At 37.1% G+C, this 19,488-nt stretch overlaps 1 protein-coding gene and 1 long non-coding RNA gene across 2 annotated transcripts in view; one reads left to right on the top strand and one right to left on the bottom strand.

Moving 5' to 3' along the window:
- MYBPC3 (myosin binding protein C3) overlaps positions 1 to 16,071 on the top strand; it is a 64,404-nt gene extending 48,333 nt beyond the window's left edge. Inside the window, exons 29-35 of the mRNA XM_005502166.3 lie at positions 3,744 to 3,939; positions 8,837 to 8,976; positions 9,715 to 9,874; positions 10,412 to 10,548; positions 13,012 to 13,198; positions 14,285 to 14,327; positions 14,844 to 16,071. Of these exons, the coding sequence (XP_005502223.2) occupies positions 3,744 to 3,939; positions 8,837 to 8,976; positions 9,715 to 9,874; positions 10,412 to 10,548; positions 13,012 to 13,198; positions 14,285 to 14,295 (831 nt within the window). The 3' untranslated portion in view covers positions 14,296 to 14,327; positions 14,844 to 16,071. The remainder of the gene's footprint in view (positions 1 to 3,743; positions 3,940 to 8,836; positions 8,977 to 9,714; positions 9,875 to 10,411; positions 10,549 to 13,011; positions 13,199 to 14,284; positions 14,328 to 14,843) is intronic.
- On the bottom strand, positions 10,542 to 18,931 carry LOC110358570 (uncharacterized). The gene is made up of 3 exons (XR_010473251.1): positions 18,808 to 18,931; positions 18,436 to 18,498; positions 10,542 to 12,114 (listed from the first exon to the last, which is right to left on the bottom strand). It is a non-coding gene; the product is annotated as an uncharacterized LOC110358570 (long non-coding RNA).
- Positions 18,932 to 19,488: the final 557 nt, after the last annotated feature.

Below are 19,488 nucleotides of genomic sequence, written 5' to 3'. Positions count from 1 at the left end.
TTGAGAACAAAACTAGAGGATTTTAAATCAAGAGAGAATTTTTGAGTGAATTAAATTTGTAATAGTGCTGAATTGCAACTATAGCTACAATTCTTAATACTGCAAAAGCTATTTAGAATATGCAAAACTGAGGATCTTTCAAAAAAATTAGAGCAAAATGAACATTGTATTCCATATTTTGAAAAAGTTTAAATCACTGACCATTTCTATCGAAGCAAAAGATTCTAAGTAGATATGATTGCAACTTCATATTACAAAAGGGATAACAAAGTAAATACATAAATACTGGAATTAGTGTGAACCCTGAGCCAGGGAATAAAAGCAAGCAGAATATTATGTAAATAAACTATAAGTCAGTGTCTTCTACAATTTACAGTTTCTGTGCAACCCTGCCAGTGATCTCTATGGTCACTACCATGTCATTTAACACTGAAATTCTATTAAATACCTTGTCAACCTATCCTGGGCTAAATGCTATTTTCAAATCTATCAAAATCTTTAGATTGAAATTTACAGAAAAGAACAAGTACAACATTATTACTAACCCTTTTTCGGTTGAGTGCATTACACAGATGGGACATTCTGCTTAAAGGAGAGGATTAAACACATTCTTGTTTCAAAATTAACTGTGTGGGCATATGATTGAAGGGATATTACGAGCTATTCATGGATAAGATTCACAGTATTCCTAAGCAGTCTTCTTGTCCATATATGCATTAACCAAAAAGCATTTAAATTCGTTCTTCCCCTGCAGTAAACTGCCTGAAGTTTCTCTCGTGTGCTATTTACCCACTGTCACTCACTGTTCTCTCTCGGATTACTTATTACACATTGCAGAAATCTAATCCTCTGAGATATATATTAGGAACATTCTTTCTATCTGTTTATGCTTTTCACAGTCTATAAATATAAGAGTATATGAAAACCAACACTTTCAACACTTGCAATCTTTCACTGACAATCGTAGCACCTCAAAAAGGGAGGTGCTGTGAGTGAACATGTCAGATCAACCACATTCAAACACCAGCAGTAGCAAAACACAATTTATTTCTAATAAATTAATTTCTAATACTTTATTAAAGTATTTCTTCTTATAAAGATGCTATGGTTTCTCATGCCCATTTTTGCTGAGATATTTAAGGCCAGATGCTCAATTCACCTCATCACTCAGTCCATCAAGAACTATTACATTTTGTAATAAATCTGAAAACCTAGCCAAGCATTTGTCTTGACAAATTAGAAATTTAAAGAAAATTTCTATATAACTATACCATTTTAAGTAGATTGCTTTTATTTTGAAAGTATTCCTCTAGACAAAACTTTCAATCAGAATCACAGAATCACAGAATCGACTGGGTTGGAAGAGACCTCAGAGATCATCGAGCCCAACCCTTGGTCCCACTCTAGTCCGTTTACTAGATCATGGCACTAAGTGCCATGTCCAATCTCAGTTTAAAAACCTCTAGGGACGGCGAGTCCACTACCTCCCTGGGCAGGCCATTCCAATGCCTGATCACTCTCTCTGTAAAGAATTTCTTTCTAATATCCAGCCTAAATTTCCCCTGGTAGAGTTTAAGCCCATGCCCCCTTGTCCTATTGCTAACTGCCTGGGAGAAGAGACCAATCCCCACCTGGCTATAACTTCCCTTCAGGTAGTTATAGAGAGTGATGAGGTCACCTCTAAGCCTCCTCTTCTCTAGACTAAACAACCCCAGCTCCCTCAGCCTCTCCTCATAGGTCTTATGTTCAAGTCCCTTCACCAGTCGTGTTGCTCTTCTCTGGACCCGCTCCAGCACTTCAATGTCTTTCCTGAACTGAGGGGCCCAGAACTGAACACAATACTCCAGGTGTGGCCTCACCAATGCAGAGTACAGGGGAGGGATCACTTCCCTTGTCCTGCTGACCACGCTGTTTTTGATACAGGACAGGATACCGTTGGCCTTCTTGGCCACCTGGGCACACTGCTGGCTCATGTTGAGCTTCCTGTCAATTAGCACCCCCAGGTCCCTTTCTGTCTGACTGCTCTCCAGCCACTCTGCGCCCAGCCTGTAGCGCTGCAGGGGGTTGTTGTGACCAAAGTGCAGCACCCGGCATTTGGCCTTATTGAACTTCATCCCATTGGAATCAGCCCATTTTTCCAGTCTATCCAGATCCCTCTGCAGAGCCCTCCTGCCTTCCAGCAGGTCGACACTCCCTCCCAGCTTGGTGTCATCAGCAAATTTGCTGATGATGGTCTCAATCCCCTCATCTAAATCATCAATAAAGATGTTAAACAGGACGGGACCCAACACTGACCCCTGGGGAACACCACTAGTGACTAGAATCCTCATGTCATTTAAAAATACACACATATGTAGAAGGTAAAATACAGTCAATTACTTGTCAAGTTCACCAACAACCAGGATACAGAAAAAAACCCCACCATATCCTTTTACTTGTTCGAGAATTTTCTACTATACCTACCAGCTAAAGGAGGGAAGCCATGTCTTCCTCTAATAGGTTTTCATAAGGGTTCTATGAAATTATACCAGGGTGAAGATACACTAGAACTGGACAAAATGATCTTTTATCTAATATTTCAGAGCTACAGGCCTGAGGTGACTACACGACTTGCCTGAAAGCAGTAAGAAAATCAGTTACCAGATATGGAAAATGGAAGATCCAAAACCATTGCTCATTCAGGTTTATCATCAGCCCTGATGTAAAATCAATCACAATGTATCTGAGGTTTTAGATGCCAGAACAAAAAACATATCTTAAAGAATAGCGATTTCTAGGTGGTTTAGAGCCCCTTTAAGTGTAATTTTGGACAGATCTTGGCCTAACTTTTCTAATATCACAGAAAAATAAAATGATGCTACACAGACTTTCTGAGCAAATACCAGACAAACCTGAAACAACGGTGTAGCAGAGCACAAAGATTTCTTTCTATTCTGCCTACCTTTTGGCACCTAAACCAAGAGTCTGGGTACCCTAATCTCCCTCTGTAGCCTATGGAAAAAGATACAGTCTTACAGAGTACGTTTCAGACACCCAGTGAAGTGGGGAACCTTCTAGAGGTGCTTTCTCTGCTGTTCACTAGAGGCAGAGGGCAGTAGGTATCCTAATTTCAGTGCCTTAGACTGCAGTTCCAAGGCAGCCTAAGAAGATCTGACTGCCGTCTTGGATAGTCTCACCTTCCCTCCCCCACTCATTTGAGCTACACCTGGGGTTCACCCAGCCCTGTGCTGCACTGTTCCACCATGTTCATCTGGCAGAAACTCAAAAAAACCCACGGAGTTATTTTCTGCTAGATTGACTATAAATACAGTTATGAATTACACAGTAAGTTTCACATCCAAGATTTCAAGATTATAACAATTTTCTGAAATATCTTAAAAATACTTGGGGATAGAGAATCAAATATTTTATGAAATGGAGGGTGAAGGTGGGAAAAAAGTTAATAAACTACTTAAATATTAAAGACTTCTGCTACTTAATAATAGAGTAAAACAGATCAACTGTTGGCTTCACAGGTGCCTGGGTGCCTGAGAGTACCATACCAGTACAAGTATATTTTTTCTGGGTTTGTTCTCAATATAATTTCAGTCTCTAACTATAACTAAATGTCATCCTCAGGGAATGGTGCCACTAAACCACACAGATAGGAGCAAATGTTTGCCTGCAAGAAAACAAATTGCAAAGTAGAGTTTATTATACTAACTCTGCATATTAAAAAAAAAAATCTCTTTTTTTCTCTTCAGGGTAAACCAAGACCCAAAATCACTTGGATGAAAGATGGTCAAACTCTAGATTCCAAAGATGTGGGAATTCGGAACAGCAACACAGACACAATCCTTTTCATCAGAAAGGCAGAGCTTCATCACTCCGGAGCATATGAAGTCACTCTTCAGATAGAAAACATGACTGATAAAGTTGTAATAACAATGCAAATCATAGGTAAGAACCTGACATCAAAAATAAGCATAACATACACAACAAAATAGTTGCCACACTGAGGCAATCCAAAGGTCCAGCTACCTCAGAATCCCTTCTCTGAGAATGGTTAACAGCAGATGACCAGGACAAAGCTCAGAGGAGGGCTAGCATGTCACTTAATTTTCCTCGTATATTTTCCCAGCTTGAAATGATCTGTATCCTAGAGACATTCTGAGGTAGAGGGATTATCTGTGTCCCAAAGCTCCTGAGGGATTTTTTTCTTCCATGATTTTATCCAGGCAGTTTATTAATTCAGGTCTAGTTTCAGAATCCAAATAACCTTTGTAAGGAATTTCAGTTTAAACGCATGTACAAGCTACCCATTTAGTTTGTTTTGAGTATTTCTCCAGATAATCTCATTTGATGTCAATACAGTTTTGTATCAGAATAATTTATTCACATTTTCTATGCTACTCATGGTTTTACAGCCTTCAGTCACACTACCCTCAGTTAACAGTCTCAAGTTTTAGACGCCTTGTTTATTTCCAAAATGTCTTTAATCATGTTTCTCACCCTTCTTTCTACCACTTTGAGAGTGACAAAAGTAATTTGAGAGTTTTGGTGTTCTTGGGAATAGCCATATTGTCCTCAAGGCAGGAAATCTGAATCCTGGAATAGATATACTCTTCTTGGGTTTCATCAGCAGATAAGGACAGTGAAGATAAAAATCATTGCACTAATGTCCCTCTACTGTTTTGAGAATTAGAAACGACAAGAAGACACAGTCCTGTGAATTTGGAAAATTCATGTTTAATGTCTTACTCTGCTAAGAGTATCTAGTTAGCTTGAGGCTTAGTGGAGGCTTATTCTCTAGTATACAATTTCTAGTCTCTTTTCTAGTGTCATTTTAAAGGAATGCACTGCCACTTCCCTTGGGATTTTGAGAGGTATATTCCGAGATCTTTTCTACTCAGATTTCATTAAAATTCAACCAGAGCTCTTCTGTTTCTCCCCATTACAGTTCTATGTAACATTCTTTAAAATTGTTTTTATTTTTTTCACCTCACTCTTTCACAGTGTAATCCCAAATTTCCTTCAACATATCAAGACATTTAGAATATTTATTTTGGCACAAAAAGGAGTATTTAAACATAACTCCTTATGCTTTCAAATTAAATATATAATGTTGACTGTATTCTGCTTAAAGTTTTAGAATGTTGGCAGAATGGGTATGCAGTGGTGCCAAGAGCAAACAAAAAAGGCATAACAAATTGAGCAAATGTGCCTTAATACCACCAGCTGCTTCTGCTCAAGAGGATGGCTGCAATTCTGCAACAGCAAAATAAGTAAATGGCAGCTAAAACAATGTAATTCCAAGGGACACAGGTAAAGGGGTGTAGTGCTCTCTACACACCAAAATTCCTTTCTAAAACTCATTAGTGACTTCAGGTTCTAGCACATTGCTCTTACAGCATAGTACCAAGTATCTTTCACCCATTGTTTGGTATGTAGAAAGGTACACAAACAGATACATGTACTATTGTCCAAGAGTTATTTCATACAGAAAATCAAAGGCTAAAAAAAAAATAAAAAATCATATCACATAGCTTAATACATGTCACAGTTGGAGGTCAGGTATTGAACTTTTTAATTCTTGGCCAGCTTGCTTGAATGAAAGGGAATAAATAAATTTCATTTAATTCTTGGCCAAGAAAGGGCTTGTAACATATACAGGTACATCTGCAACCAAGGTATCTGCTCTGATTCTTGATTCTGTCACTCTTCCACCGGAACTACTTCTTTTCAGTTCCGTAAACAGCATGTTTTGCTCTCAAGATTTTAAATTATTTTGGCAGGAGAGAAATATGGGTGATTCAGACACTCTTTCTGTACTACTGGTAATGCTTTAGATGCTGAAGCACAGCATGCTGAAAAGCCAACTCATCTTTTAGAGACAGAAATCAACTAGTGATCTTTTGAGATCTCTGTTCATGAACTAAGTTTCTCTGGCAAGAGTCTGCTTGATGAAGGATTAATATTTGTAGCTTCAGTCCTTATATTTTTGAGAGCAAGGCAAGAATGCCAGTAACCAAAAGCTTTGCTGCTATAATGAGGCAGTTCCAAACAGGAGGAAACATTTCTGTTACTGTCATCACTTGCTTTTATTGCCAAAACAATTGCTGCAGTCTGCTCTAGAGATCTACAAAGGGTGGAGTTTTACTATGGCAATACAGTATATTTAAAATACTTACAGAAAGGTCTTATATAATGAAAATATTTCCAATCTCTGAAAAATACAGTTCCCTCAGCTTTTACCCCACTGCATTAATCAATAAAAAATGCCTTCCATAACACCTTCTACTGATAAAGCAAACCTCAGTTCTGTGTTTTGTTTTGGTTTGGTTTTTTAACTGGAATTATTTATTGTTCCCATTATTTATTATTTGAAAATGTAAATTATCATTTCTCTTTGAAAGACCATGGCCACTTTCTTTCTTCTTCCCAATCTATAAAAGTCAGTAAAACACAAAAATCCTCAGATAAGCTTGTAATGAGGGTAGCAGAATATAAATCCCCACTCCAACACAGTGTCCTACAGAGGAAAAAAATTTGCTACAGATGCATCACTAGGATTAACTTTTCCCACCCTCTGTTCAAACTACCAGCCAGAGATGTACTGGTTAGTACTGATAAAGGAATATTCTACAATTCTACAAAGAAATTTTGAGTAGATATTCTTGCAGATTGCATTATCCCATCAAATCACAAAGATCAAGCATATAAAAATCCATTCAACAAATTTATTCATCTCTACCTTTTGTAAGATTGTCCTTTACAAAGACTTACAAGTACTGAGGCTTTCAGTACACTCTTTTTCTTTATTCAATCTACACCATTATGGGTAGGTATAATAATTTATTAAAAAGGGATTATTTAATACAACATTGAATTGTTATCACTTTAATCCAATAGCAGGTTAAGGCTTAAACTGTTCTTCTGTTCTTAATAAAGTCATACTATGAAATTGTTCTCCCCAAAAGCCATTATCTACATCTATTTACATAAACATATACATAAGAATGTCTTAAGTACACACACACACACATTCTTGAAGTATAACTCTTCCAATAGATTACCGAATTAATGAGTGACCTGTCATCCTATTGTTTTCAGTTTTGAAGGGAGGTTCCTTGATATTTGCTTTTAGGTAACTAGGAGCAATAAGGCCCAAACTTCAAAATCTATCTGTCTAGTGAGGCTTCCCCAAAAAGTGTACTTTTTCCTTTCATTGCACCTAAGATTATATTTTCCTCCCCTTTATCAATCTCTTCCTATAAGATTTAAACCAACTACCACAAAACAAAACAAAAAAACCACAAAAAACACCACCACGACACACACCAAACCCCCCGCTCTGTTGTGTAGATATATCTGTAGGTAAGTTTGCAGGAAAAATACTTGTAAAATTAGGCAGATACTGTGAGGGGTTATAACAATAGGTAGGCTTGAAAATCATTAACAAACTGCTAAACATCACAACATCTTTCTACTGTTTTCTACTGATTGTAATACACTTATTCAGCACTTGTAGGACTTTGCCCACTGAAGCTGTTGCAGTTTTCATACCCGCACACATATTCATATGTAGTATGCAAAATTCCTATATTCAAGTTAGAATAGACTAATTGATTTTTGTATAATGAAGATACAAATCTAGAAATATATCTAGATTTTTCTTAAGTTGTGATTCCAGATAACAGCAAATGCATTTCCACATCTTCATACGCAATATTGTTCATTTGACAACACATTACCATTCCCAGCTTCAGAAACAGGGAAGAAGTTGGTAGCTGTTGAGCAATGCATAAGATGGCAGCTTTTTCTCTAAAATGTTAGTCTAAGAGAAGAAGGAAGAGGACATTAAATGGAATGAGAGTGATGCCTTCTGCATTCCTTATTGAACTTCATGTAGTGTTTTAGTTGGCTCCAGTGTTCAGCAATATGAAGGAGGACAAAAAGGGTTAAAGTTACTTATAAAGCAGTTTTTCATTCCAAAGCATGTCAGTGAAAAGAGAATTAGCACATTGTGCTTTGACACAGAAAGTCACATTTACCTTAATAACAGGTGTAATGATCATCATCCCCAATAAGCCCTGTAACAGGGAACAACAATCTACCATATCAAAAAGAAGAACCAGCGTCTTCAAGTTAAACCAGACAGGAATATTACTTAATAAGTCTAATTTAAATGTTACAGCATTTGACTAAACAACGTTAGCAGAAATATTAATGATCCTTAAAAGAAGGAAAAAATAAAACTATCATTTTATGATATATATTTTTCTATATATTTCCAGGCATCTTAAAGTGGACATAGACTACTGTACCTCTGAGAGTTTGCTTTTTTTTTTCTAGTTATCACTGTGAAATATCAGTAGTGGGCAAGCTAAGAAGCACTGAGGCAACGGGAAAGAGTCAGATATAGTGCCCAATGGCTGGCCTTCCTTGGGCGAAGGAACATACACCCAGTTGCCTCTGTTGTTTATATGGCTCTCAGTGTACCTAAGTGGCCACTAAATAGCATTGAAGTAAGAAAGCAAATAATAAAACTGTAGTAAAAGAGTTAATCGCACCCACCCAAACAACACAACCTACTTCTTCCATTTTAAGGAAGAGTTTTTCTGGTTCTCTTGTTACTAATTCTAATGTGTTGTCTATTTCTCAGTAGGTTTTAGGCCTCCCAAAAGAGTATTTAGACAGTATTTGAAAATTTCCCACTTTCCTGTATACAGTGTATTGATATTGAACAAGTATAGATTGCTATCAGGTTCTATTTTTTTCCCTGCATGGGAGGAAATGACAAAGCTCTTAGACCTTGAAACAGAAGCGAAGGGTTTTTTTCATCTCTCCTCTGCAGACAAGCCTGGTCCTCCTCAGAATATAAAGCTTGTAGATGTTTGGGGATTTAATGCAGCCCTGGAGTGGACACCTCCACAAGATGATGGCAATGCACAGATCTTGGGCTACACAGTCCAGAAAACTGACAAAAAGACAATGGTAAGACACAGCACTGAGTTGGTGACTTTGTATGGAGTTTAAACTACTACCTGTTCTGGGAAAACAGAGATTTGAGGAAAACAGCTAAATTTCTGACCCTCTTTTTTTTTTGTCTGAATTGTCCTATGGCATATCAGAGGCAGTTAAACATTGAAGAACAAAATCTAAAAGGAACCAAATGAATAAATGCAGGGCTGTGTAAAGCACCCAATAGAAAATGTAAAAAGAGAGACCCAGCCTGTCCCGTCTCTGGTGGTGACTGGACAAACAGCTCTACCCAAAAGGTGCAATTGTATTTTTCATTTGGAATTATATTTTTCACAATTACAAGGGAAAAACTGAAGGGGAAGGAGGAAGTTAAACTCAGATGTGGGGTATACTAGGGTATATACTGGGAGAGGTATGAATGCCAGTCCAGCTGGAAAACATCCTTCTCATGGAAGTTCCCATCAAGCAGCCATGTTCTGAGGTCACATCTTGTGTCAGGTTTGCCAGATATGAGTAGGGCTAAAATGTAAAGAGATTTTTTTTTTTTTCCCCTCAAAATTCATACAACTGTCACTCCAGCCAGAAAATAAAAATAGGAAAATGTATCAGCTTATCTTCACAGGAAGGAACATAATATTTATTTCACAGGCTAGTGTTAAATACATGTCTACTTGTCTTTTCCTTGTAGCAAAATTAGCACCATGTCTGACCTTTCATAGTATCTTTTTAAATAGTATAGTCTTGTTACAGGAATGGTATACTGTTTTTGACCACTATCGTCGCACAAACTGTGTAGTGTCAGACCTGATTATGGGAAATGAGTATTTTTTTCGAGTCTTCAGTGAAAATTTGTGTGGATTGAGTGAAACCGCTGCAACCACCAAAAATCCTGCCTATATCCAAAAAACAGGTAACATATTCTTCTAAACAAAGATCACAGAAGTCACTAAGTGCCACAAATAATACAGTGGTAAATGGAAAATACAATACTATTAGGTGCACCACTGGAGATATTGTCATTAGTTAGTAACTAGCACTTTTAAAATATTTTAGCATCAAGAGCCCTTACCTGGGCAGATCTCCTGTACTAACACAAAAATCTGTTCTAAAATATTTAATTACGCTGTCTTCCTAAACTATATTATTTTACATTCCGAGGTTAAAAGTTTAAGATATCTGTGGTGAAGACTTTCCCTGCAGGCACACGGCTTTCATATTTTTAACAGAAACTGAAACCCTGTGGTTGCCAGGACCTTTTCCTTTAACTGAAGTATTAAACGTGTGATGTGTATTAGAGTGAAATGAATTTAAAGATTTGTTATATGATAAATGTCATAGCTTTGAAGATTTTCTAAATCATATAGGCAAATTAAATGACAAATCGATTGTACACAAGTCAAGAGAATTGAAAACACAGTTCTTACTATTTTATTTCTTTGAATTGCAGGCACCACTTATAAGCCACCTAGTTACAAAGAACATGACTTCTCCGAACCTCCTAAATTCACTCACCCTTTAGTAAACCGTTCTGTGATTGCAGGATACAACACCACGCTCAGCTGTGCTGTAAGAGGAATCCCCAAGGTACAAATTACAACAGGCGTTGTCACTGTCACAACAAGCCAAGATGATGCTTTAGAATTCATGTCAGTTCAGCATGACTGGAGTGTAACATGAGTATATTAAGAAAAACCCATCCATTTATCTCCCATCTCACTCATAACTGATGCTTAACCAGAATGCATGGTGCAAGTGTTTGTGTGGTTGTGCACAGAACCAATGGGGCGATACAGTAAAGGAGACAGTGGCAAGGACAGGCATTGCTTATGATAACACCATATCATTGAAAATGTATCACATGTACACAAAATCTACCCACGAAGAAAGGTAAACAAATAAAAAACACGTATCTTCTCGGAATATATATTTTGTTCTCTTCAGTCTTTCAAGAAAACAGCAGTTAATATAATATATTGTTTCATTAACCTAAAGGATACATAGACACCAGTTTTTCTGTTCTTATGTCAATACATCCACATGAATTTTTGAGAGCCTGAGTTACTTTGCAAAATTAACTAGAATAAAAACTGCTGTTATGTGTGAAGTTTGGGGGCTTTTTGTTTTCTCACAGAAATATTTTCTCAGTCTAAATATATTTGTTGAAGTCTGTACAAAGAGTACTTTTTTTTTTGTTAAGAGTTAGGAACAAGCAGTAAAAACTGTATCAGCTAGAAGCTAAATTTAGGTTTCTCAAAAAAGGGAAATAGGCTTTTTGTCTGCAGTGAAGGAATTTACCATATTATGACATAACCTTGTCAAAAATTTAAGTTAGTGCAGTTACAAAAAATGTAGAAACCTTTTTCCTGGCTCCTTATTTCCTGCTCCTTTCCCTTCCTCATGCCTGCACAAGAATCTAATATCTACATAGCAAAATATGCAAGATTATAGCTCAAAGTTCAATTTAACTCAAAAGAAAAAAATTAGAGACAGTCTTAATGCAATCATTTGCTGCAGTTCATTGGATGAAGGAGCTCCAGACAAAACTCAAATATAAAAAGGAAGCATATCCACATAAATAACTGCAAAAGAACATCACAGAAGACACACCACCAACTGCAGGCAAAATCCATCCTCCAGTAGCTGCCTCAGCTTAGATTCATCACGAAATTACAGTGTTAGTAATGATATTCTCTCTTGGTTAACTGACTTTTTTGTTCATCTGTATCCACTTCATTCAGTTTCCATGGTTTTAAGACGATTCTAAGAAAAACATCATATTTTATAGCTGTTAAGTACAGTAGTTGCAGGCTTCTGACTGTGAGCATGCTCGCTCTGCCTTCCACATTAGGATACAAATAGTCCTCATCCTTCAGTACACCTAATACTCCAAAGTAGCTTTTCCAGATACATTTCGGTACTTGCATTGCCCAAATTAACCTTAACAAACAGTTTATGTAGCTACTGCATAAGTCTGCAACAGACAGTAACTTACTTTGACAGAGCTTTCCAATTTGAATACCTATACATTATCAAGCATACCTCAGATACGATCTGTATGGCACCAAAAAGTTAACACTTCAAGCAGAGCCAATATTCATGCCCTGGTGGCAGTGCTGAAACACGAGACATATACTCAGGAAGATGAAGAGGCTATAGAAAAAGAAGCAAAAAATTTTGAGACATGAAAATGTCCAGCTGTTATCTTTAAAGAAAAATAGGCATGGCAACTGGAATGGACTGAATTGTGTATCACAGGTCAAAGACACGAGTGATTCAGTAAATTTGAGTCCACTCTATAAAAGTGCAGTAGTTTTACAGGTTTATGGGTGACAAAACAGAAAATGTTAATTCCAGAAGTAAAACAGATGACTGCAGAGCTTTTTCTTCTACTCTTTAAAGCCTATTTATTCACTATATGTAATAACAAGTTTGAAATAAACAAAAGCAGTTTGCTTTATATAAGATTTTTAATTTTCAAAATTTCATTTATAAAAATGGCGGGAACTCGTACAGAGCCAACCACTTTATTGCTCAGTTGAACCCAACCTGAACTCTATTTTGAAATTCCTGAAGTTGCTAAACATATTCTAAATGGCTTGGAAAATCCTTTCCCAGCCCAAACCTTGGCATTCCAAGTTGGCCACCCAACATCTGCAGACCTTTATGACACTTCTGCTGTAATAATCTGTGCAGTTTAACTCCCCTTCTGTAAAACATTTGAAGCATTCAAATATATTTTAATAAGTACAATTAAATAACTCCTGAACAAATAAATTTTGTAGGGTTTTTTAAAATTGTGATAGAATAGGGTGCAGATCTGCATTATCTACATGCTATTTGAGAGTTAAACAAAATACTGAACATTTGAATTATTAATTTCACGAGTACTGAATAAGGGGAGGTTCCTTCAAAAATTAATACTCCTGTATAATATATATAGTCCTCATTATGCATAAACCTTTGATGGCTAAATTAAAGCTGTAAGATCAGCCATAATTCTTTACTTTTCTACCTTCTATTTTAAAATTCTTTTTTTGTGTTCTTTAGCCAAAGATATTCTGGTACAAAAACAAAATGGATCTTTCTGGGGATGCCAAATACCGCATGTTCAGTAAACAGGGTGTGTTGACCCTGGAGATCCGGAAACCCACTCCATTTGACGGTGGCTGTTACACCTGTAAAGCTGTTAATGAGTGTGGTGAAGCTGAAATAGAGTGCAGACTGGATGTCAGAGGTAATCGGGGGAATCTTATGGATGTAACACTAATACTGCAATGAAGAAAGAGTAACACCTAAAAAAAAATAGTTCCCCTTTATGTAACCTTGACTTTTTTGGTGGCATATAAAAACTTCGTTAATCACATGCACCAGCAAGATTGTGTTTTTCATTCTAAACTGTTATCATAGAATTAGATTACTTGCTATGTAATACATGTCTGAAGGTGGACAATTATTATGCTTCTGACTTAATATATACCCTAGAGAAGATACTTAGCACTGGAATGGAAGTCTAGCTACAAATACCACATTGTGGAAAACTTTATTATCCTGTGTACCTACAATCAAGTCATTAGCCTTTAGACATATGTAAAAGATAGTGCATGCTACATCACAAACATTTATCAAACAGATTAACAGATTACTTATTCTGCTTGACAAAAGGGCCAGGAAAAATAAAAGTCACATGTTTATAACACAGCAAGAAATATTGACAAAATATTTTTGGTAAAGCTGCTACTATTGTATCTATTTGTCAGTATGAACCTATATAGCAGCGCTTTAAATGCTCATCAGAACCAGAAAAGCTGTAAAAGTGACCTGCATGACAGTCATTGATGGAGAGTCATCTGCAGCGTGGCAAGCCTGAACGGATTTCCACACAGCACAGAGTTAGATATTTTACTGAGTGCTATCAGGGATGTGTACACAGTACACCTTGCAGTGCTACACACCGATCCCCTCACTGGGGTCTTGGCAGCAGGCAATTTATCTGCATTAGTATGATGATGAGCTCAGACTGAGACCTCTGAAATGTCTCACTAATCTATGCAGCAGCTTATTAAGACTCTTAGGCCACTCTCAGTTCAGTGGCTAGCTCAAGTATTTCTGGTCAGTGCTACACTGTACAGTGTAGCCATGGCTCAAAGCATAATATTACAATCTTGTGAAGCTTGCTTTGTGAACATCACATCTCCTTGGAATCATCAGATAAAAACAACTACTATAAACCTTCCATATTTCACCTTCAGCACCAAGCCTCAATTTAAAATTAGCATCCTTTAATGTCTGATAATATCTTTTTTTTTTTTTTTTTCTCCAGCACCTCAGTAAAACACTGAACCTCAATTCATCTGCAAGTCAAGGTATGAATCAAAATAATTCAGCTGGATAAAGGAGTGATGACTATATGGTTAGATACAGGATTAAGCAGTCACTAGATATTCATGTTAGAGAATATGCAATTTTTATAATGTCGGTAGGGAGGTGCTTGTTTTGATTTCTGTTTGATTTTTCAATAATCATACTAAGATCACATTCCTGCAAGTCAATTGATTTAGTTTATTTTAAAGACAGGATTTCATGGGTCTCAACCTTTAATATGCTGTGCCAGTGTAAATATCTATAAGAATAACAGAGTACTTAGTTGACTGCTTTTCTTAACTGACTACAAGCACTCCCCTCTAGGAGACATTTATTAATAAAGACCTAACTGCTATCAAGAAGCCGTATGCATTACTTTAATGAAGTAAGCAGAATTAAAATTACAATGAATCTAGAAACATAACATATATTTTAGATTTTAAAAAAATGAAATAGCTATAGTAAACAATCCAGTAATATATTTGACAATAAATCCTTCTCCCTGTTCTCTGTCTCAGCAGAGGAATGGAACTTGAAAAGAAGAATATTGAAGAAATTAATGAAGGATAATTTCAGTTACATTCAGGAGTCATGCTCATCTTAAAATTCCTGTAATATATGTATACTAGGAGGCCATGGTGTCTCTAGTGTCCTGACTGCTCAGCATGTTTTCAGACAATACTTCCTCTTTTCATACATCTATTTTAGTTACATTGCCACCATTTCCATGTGAAGAAATTCAGGGAAATCAAGAACTTCCCTTCATTACGTACCTTAGATAAGTCTGAAAAAACCCTACCATTACATGCAAACCCATTCCATTCCTAATGTCTGAAAAGAGCACAAATACCCCACTTATACAGTTGTCTCTATTTTCTCTTCTCAGAATTCTGACATTCTTAATAAGAAACAAGTAGCCCAGAATAATGAAACACTAACAAATTATTGTTAACACTTAATCACCTTTCATTATGCTGATCTCTGCACAATAGAAAGTAACTTTCATTCCTACTGCTGTTACTGTCAGTGCATGAAATCTCCACTTCTGTGCTCTTGAGCAGATCTTTGCAAAAATCACATCCAAAACATACCATTTGGGAATCTCTGGCTTAAGTTACTGTTTTGCTTTATACAGAAAATAGTTTATTTGATAATTAGTCACTACTGGGTTTCTAGCTTTTAAAAAGACACCAGCATAGAATGCCAGTTATTAGATTTTTCTGTAACCAATCATAGACATCACACTAATCTACAGAGAAAATTTGGTACATCAGATTAAACAGTGAAAGATGTAGTGAAGAAGATTATTTTCACATAAACAAAAAGAGCTTGTGATGAATGCAATAAACTTATTGCCATAAAACATTACTGAAGGCTTTTGAAAGTTTGTGAATGGCATGTTTGTATTGTGGCAGATAATTTTGTCTAATCAAATGACACAATAGCATTTCTGGTTTCTCACCTACTAGTTCGAATAGTGTTTGGGGTGGGGTATTTTTAGACCTGCAGTAGTTGTTAGTAGTTTCCAGCTGGAAAGTACTTTTTCATGATCACAGTAATAGAGAAGGCTGCAAGATTAAATTAGTCCAGGGAGTATTGCTTTTTGGAAGAATCAACACAAAGGAACTGAAGTAACACTACTCTCCCGCCTCCAACATGCCAGTTGAGATGGCAAAGCATGTCTGACACAGCACATTAGTTGTATTAAACAATATATCTTCATAATAAAACCACTGATGATAATGAGATGTGTATTTTTATTATTTTATTATGGTATAAGAACAAAGAAGAGTACTCCTCTAAAACCAAAGTCAACTTATCCAAGGTTAACTTTTGGCTGTCGCACATCATTATTATTCAACAAATAAACAAAAAAGATGGAAAATATGCAAACAAGTTTACTTTGTTTTGTACTTTCATTTTCTGAGCAATGTTAATATTTAAAATATAAGGCGCACACCACACATAAAAGTCAGAGATGCTCTGTGTTATAAAGAACTTACACCCAGAACACAGTAGATTAAGAGGACCACCCCAGTATCCATGGGACAATGTCTATTGAAAACCAAAGACTGAACTGCAAGAGCTTGGATTACAAAGGACAGTGTACCCTAAGGAGAGTTAGGTGCTGTACCAAATACATTGTATTATCAGAAAGGTGTTTCATGAAGAGAGTAGACTTTTATGCTGTAAAAGCCACAATACTGAAAAAGTACAAAAATAAATCAAGAGTCACTAAGAAAATGGCATTTTCTGCTCAATTCTTAGCTATTCAACATGAGTACAATGTTGTTGGGAAGAGCAGTGCTTTCACAAGTGGACATTCATTTCACCTCTCACCTGTGAAAAGCAGTGTACTGCAAACTAATGCTTTCACTACATGCTAGTCTATCATCATTTCACTAAATTTAATTGTTCAAAAGGTCTTCAAGTATGGAATTCTACCTTATATATATATACATTTATATATGATAAATTTCCAGTGCTTGCACCTTTAATTTCCACTTTTTCGAAGTACTCAAACTAATGACAAATAAATGCCTCCTCAGAAAAAAACTAGCTGAGATACTGCTTCTGTATTTCATGCAGGGTAGCACCAAATAGTTAGAATCTAATTCTACAGTAACTTCTAAGATAATACCGTGCTTCAACATGAAAAAAACCAAATCAGTTTTGACCTCCAAAACTCTAAGTGACACAGAGTGAATCAAATCCAAATCTGAATAGTTACAAAAAAGAAGGACACTCCAGCTAGGTTTCTAAAAGTTACTCCTAAAAATGTGAATTCTGAAAATTAAAAATGCTAACAACTCCTCACACACGGAAAAAATGAAAAGGGGGAAAATGCACCTGCAAGAGGTGACCTTCTGTGATTAGTTCTAGAAGGGTCTTTAGAAAGTTGAAGGTTTTTATTGATATCCACGCATATAGTATTGTCATTACTCTGTTCCATGGCTGATACCGATCCTGAATGTATAGTTCACTAATTGCCAATAATTCCATGTTGTTAATAAATAAATAACTTTCATCCTAATCTGATTGAAACTACATAAACTGAGCAATTTCTCCCAAACCTAGCTGGCTGAAAACAACAAAGTATCTCACAGTTTCTCCCCATCATGCCTGAAAGACTACTTGACAAAAGCTGATTTTAACCATCTTCTCCTGTGTGGGATCTCCTTTCATGCAAAAATCATGGTGAGAATTCTTACCTTACAGTTGTTAAGTACTGTTAGAAAGAAGTGCACAAGGTAAGATCAATAGTAAAAAACAAACAAACAAACAAACAAACCTACACCATTAACATAAGCCATAAAGTTCAAAAACTCATCTCTTTGAGTATATTAAGTGCTTTTCACAGCTAACAGAAACTACTGTCAAAAACACCAGTCCTACTGGAGTCCTTTCAGTAGTTTTCTTGAGATAAAAAACTGTTACTGCTCAAGTAAAAGGTCCTTCCATGTGAAAAGTGTAAGTAACTTTGACAAACATAACCTCTTCAGGCCTATTACTTCTATCTAGCTGGATGTGAAACTGACTTTAACTTTTAATGCTACCACAACTTCAGTTTAAAACCTATCAATTCAGTCTGCTTGCTGCCAGTTCAGCCTACATGCTTTTCCTTCAAATAAATTACTACTAACTGTATACCAGGAATGGAGATATTCAGACGCTCTGAATTAAGCATAAGTCTCAGCTGAAGCACAGGAATATTGTGAAGCATTACTAAAGACACGATATCATGCAGCACAGAAATAATCAGGCTAGCCCAGTGCTTCACTTGAGCTAAGATCCCACTCACAAGAAACATCAAGTAACCCAAAAATATTAAGGCAACAAGTAACACTCCTGGTGCTGCTCCTACCTCAGTTCTCTCAGCACCGCACTGCCTGCCAGTCAAAGAAGCCATGGGATCATGTTTTAGCCCAGGAAAATACACGTTTCACACCACAGCATCAGTTCTTTGGTGTTTCACCTTGTATTTCAGCACTGTTGTATAAATAATAAGTAAACAAAGTTTATTTGCTCCTGGCAATGGGAAGCTTCACTTAATACTCTTTATAAAAGCCACAAGATGGAATAAAACTGTCAAATACAAGCAAACCTTACCAGAACTCCTCATCTCCTTCAGTTACTGGAGTCTGCCTTAGAGCTCAAATCCTGACCATGATTCTATGAGTGAAAAATAATACTAAAATGAGTTAAGGGGTAACCAATACTTCATAAAAATAACAATAAAAGAAAAAAAAAGGCACAATGTATGAAACCCAGGAGAAAAAACAAACAAACAAAGAAACAAAAAACAACAACAACTCAAGAGCCAAAGCACAGTATGCATTACGAAAACCGTATTTTTCTTGGGGGCTGATTAGGATACTTCAGCACTACCGGCCAGCGGGCACAACTCCCCAGGCCATGAGGCAGCTTTCCCGCTCCCGGGGCTGCCGGGTATTGCCCCCGGCAGGGCGCAGGGACCCGCACCTGAACGCGTAACAGGGCGGCCCCACAGCCCGTTACCGCCGGGACCGGACCCTGGCGGGCGCAGCCTCGTCAAGGCGCCTTCCGCCCGAGGGGCACGCGGCGGCCGTTAGAGCGTTCCAACCGCCCGGCTCGTGCCGCGGCAGCTGCTCCCTCAGCGCCGGGAGCTCTCGGACCGAGACGTTATTGCGCAGGTCCGTGAAGCCCGAAGGAAATCACTTCAAATTGTGGCGTGAACAGAGAGGATTGAGGTAAAGCGTGCTGAATTTCATTGGGTTCCTCTTCCAGCTATAACTCAGTGAGCTTATACAAGACCTGTCAAAAGCTATGTGTGAATTAACTGGTGGCCCCCCACGAATGAAATGAATCCTTCCTCTTAACAAATAAGAAGTGATCAGCTGGAGCTAAAGAATGGAGTACTACATGTCCACACTGAAGTCGTGACAGTAACTGCATTGGGTGAAGCTTCTTGGGTGGCAGCCTATTTTGTATTCTATCATAAATACATGACTACTAGTTTAAAACTAGCAGTCATATCTGTGGTGATGGCTGCAAAATAAGCATGCTCCTTGTTTCTTTCCTGAGCATTAGGTTTCTGACCGGTTAATAAAATTGCATGTAGTATTTCATCCTCAAGCCAAGGTAGATCCAGGTATATGCTCTAGTACTGGAGCTATTCCTGTA

Source organism: Columba livia, chromosome 5 (assembly GCF_036013475.1).
Source record: "Columba livia isolate bColLiv1 breed racing homer chromosome 5, bColLiv1.pat.W.v2, whole genome shotgun sequence".
NCBI classification, from domain to species: Eukaryota; Metazoa; Chordata; class Aves; order Columbiformes; family Columbidae; genus Columba; species Columba livia.
The sequence above is the reverse complement of the archived record's forward strand: the minus strand, read 5'-3'. Positions and strand labels throughout refer to the sequence as shown.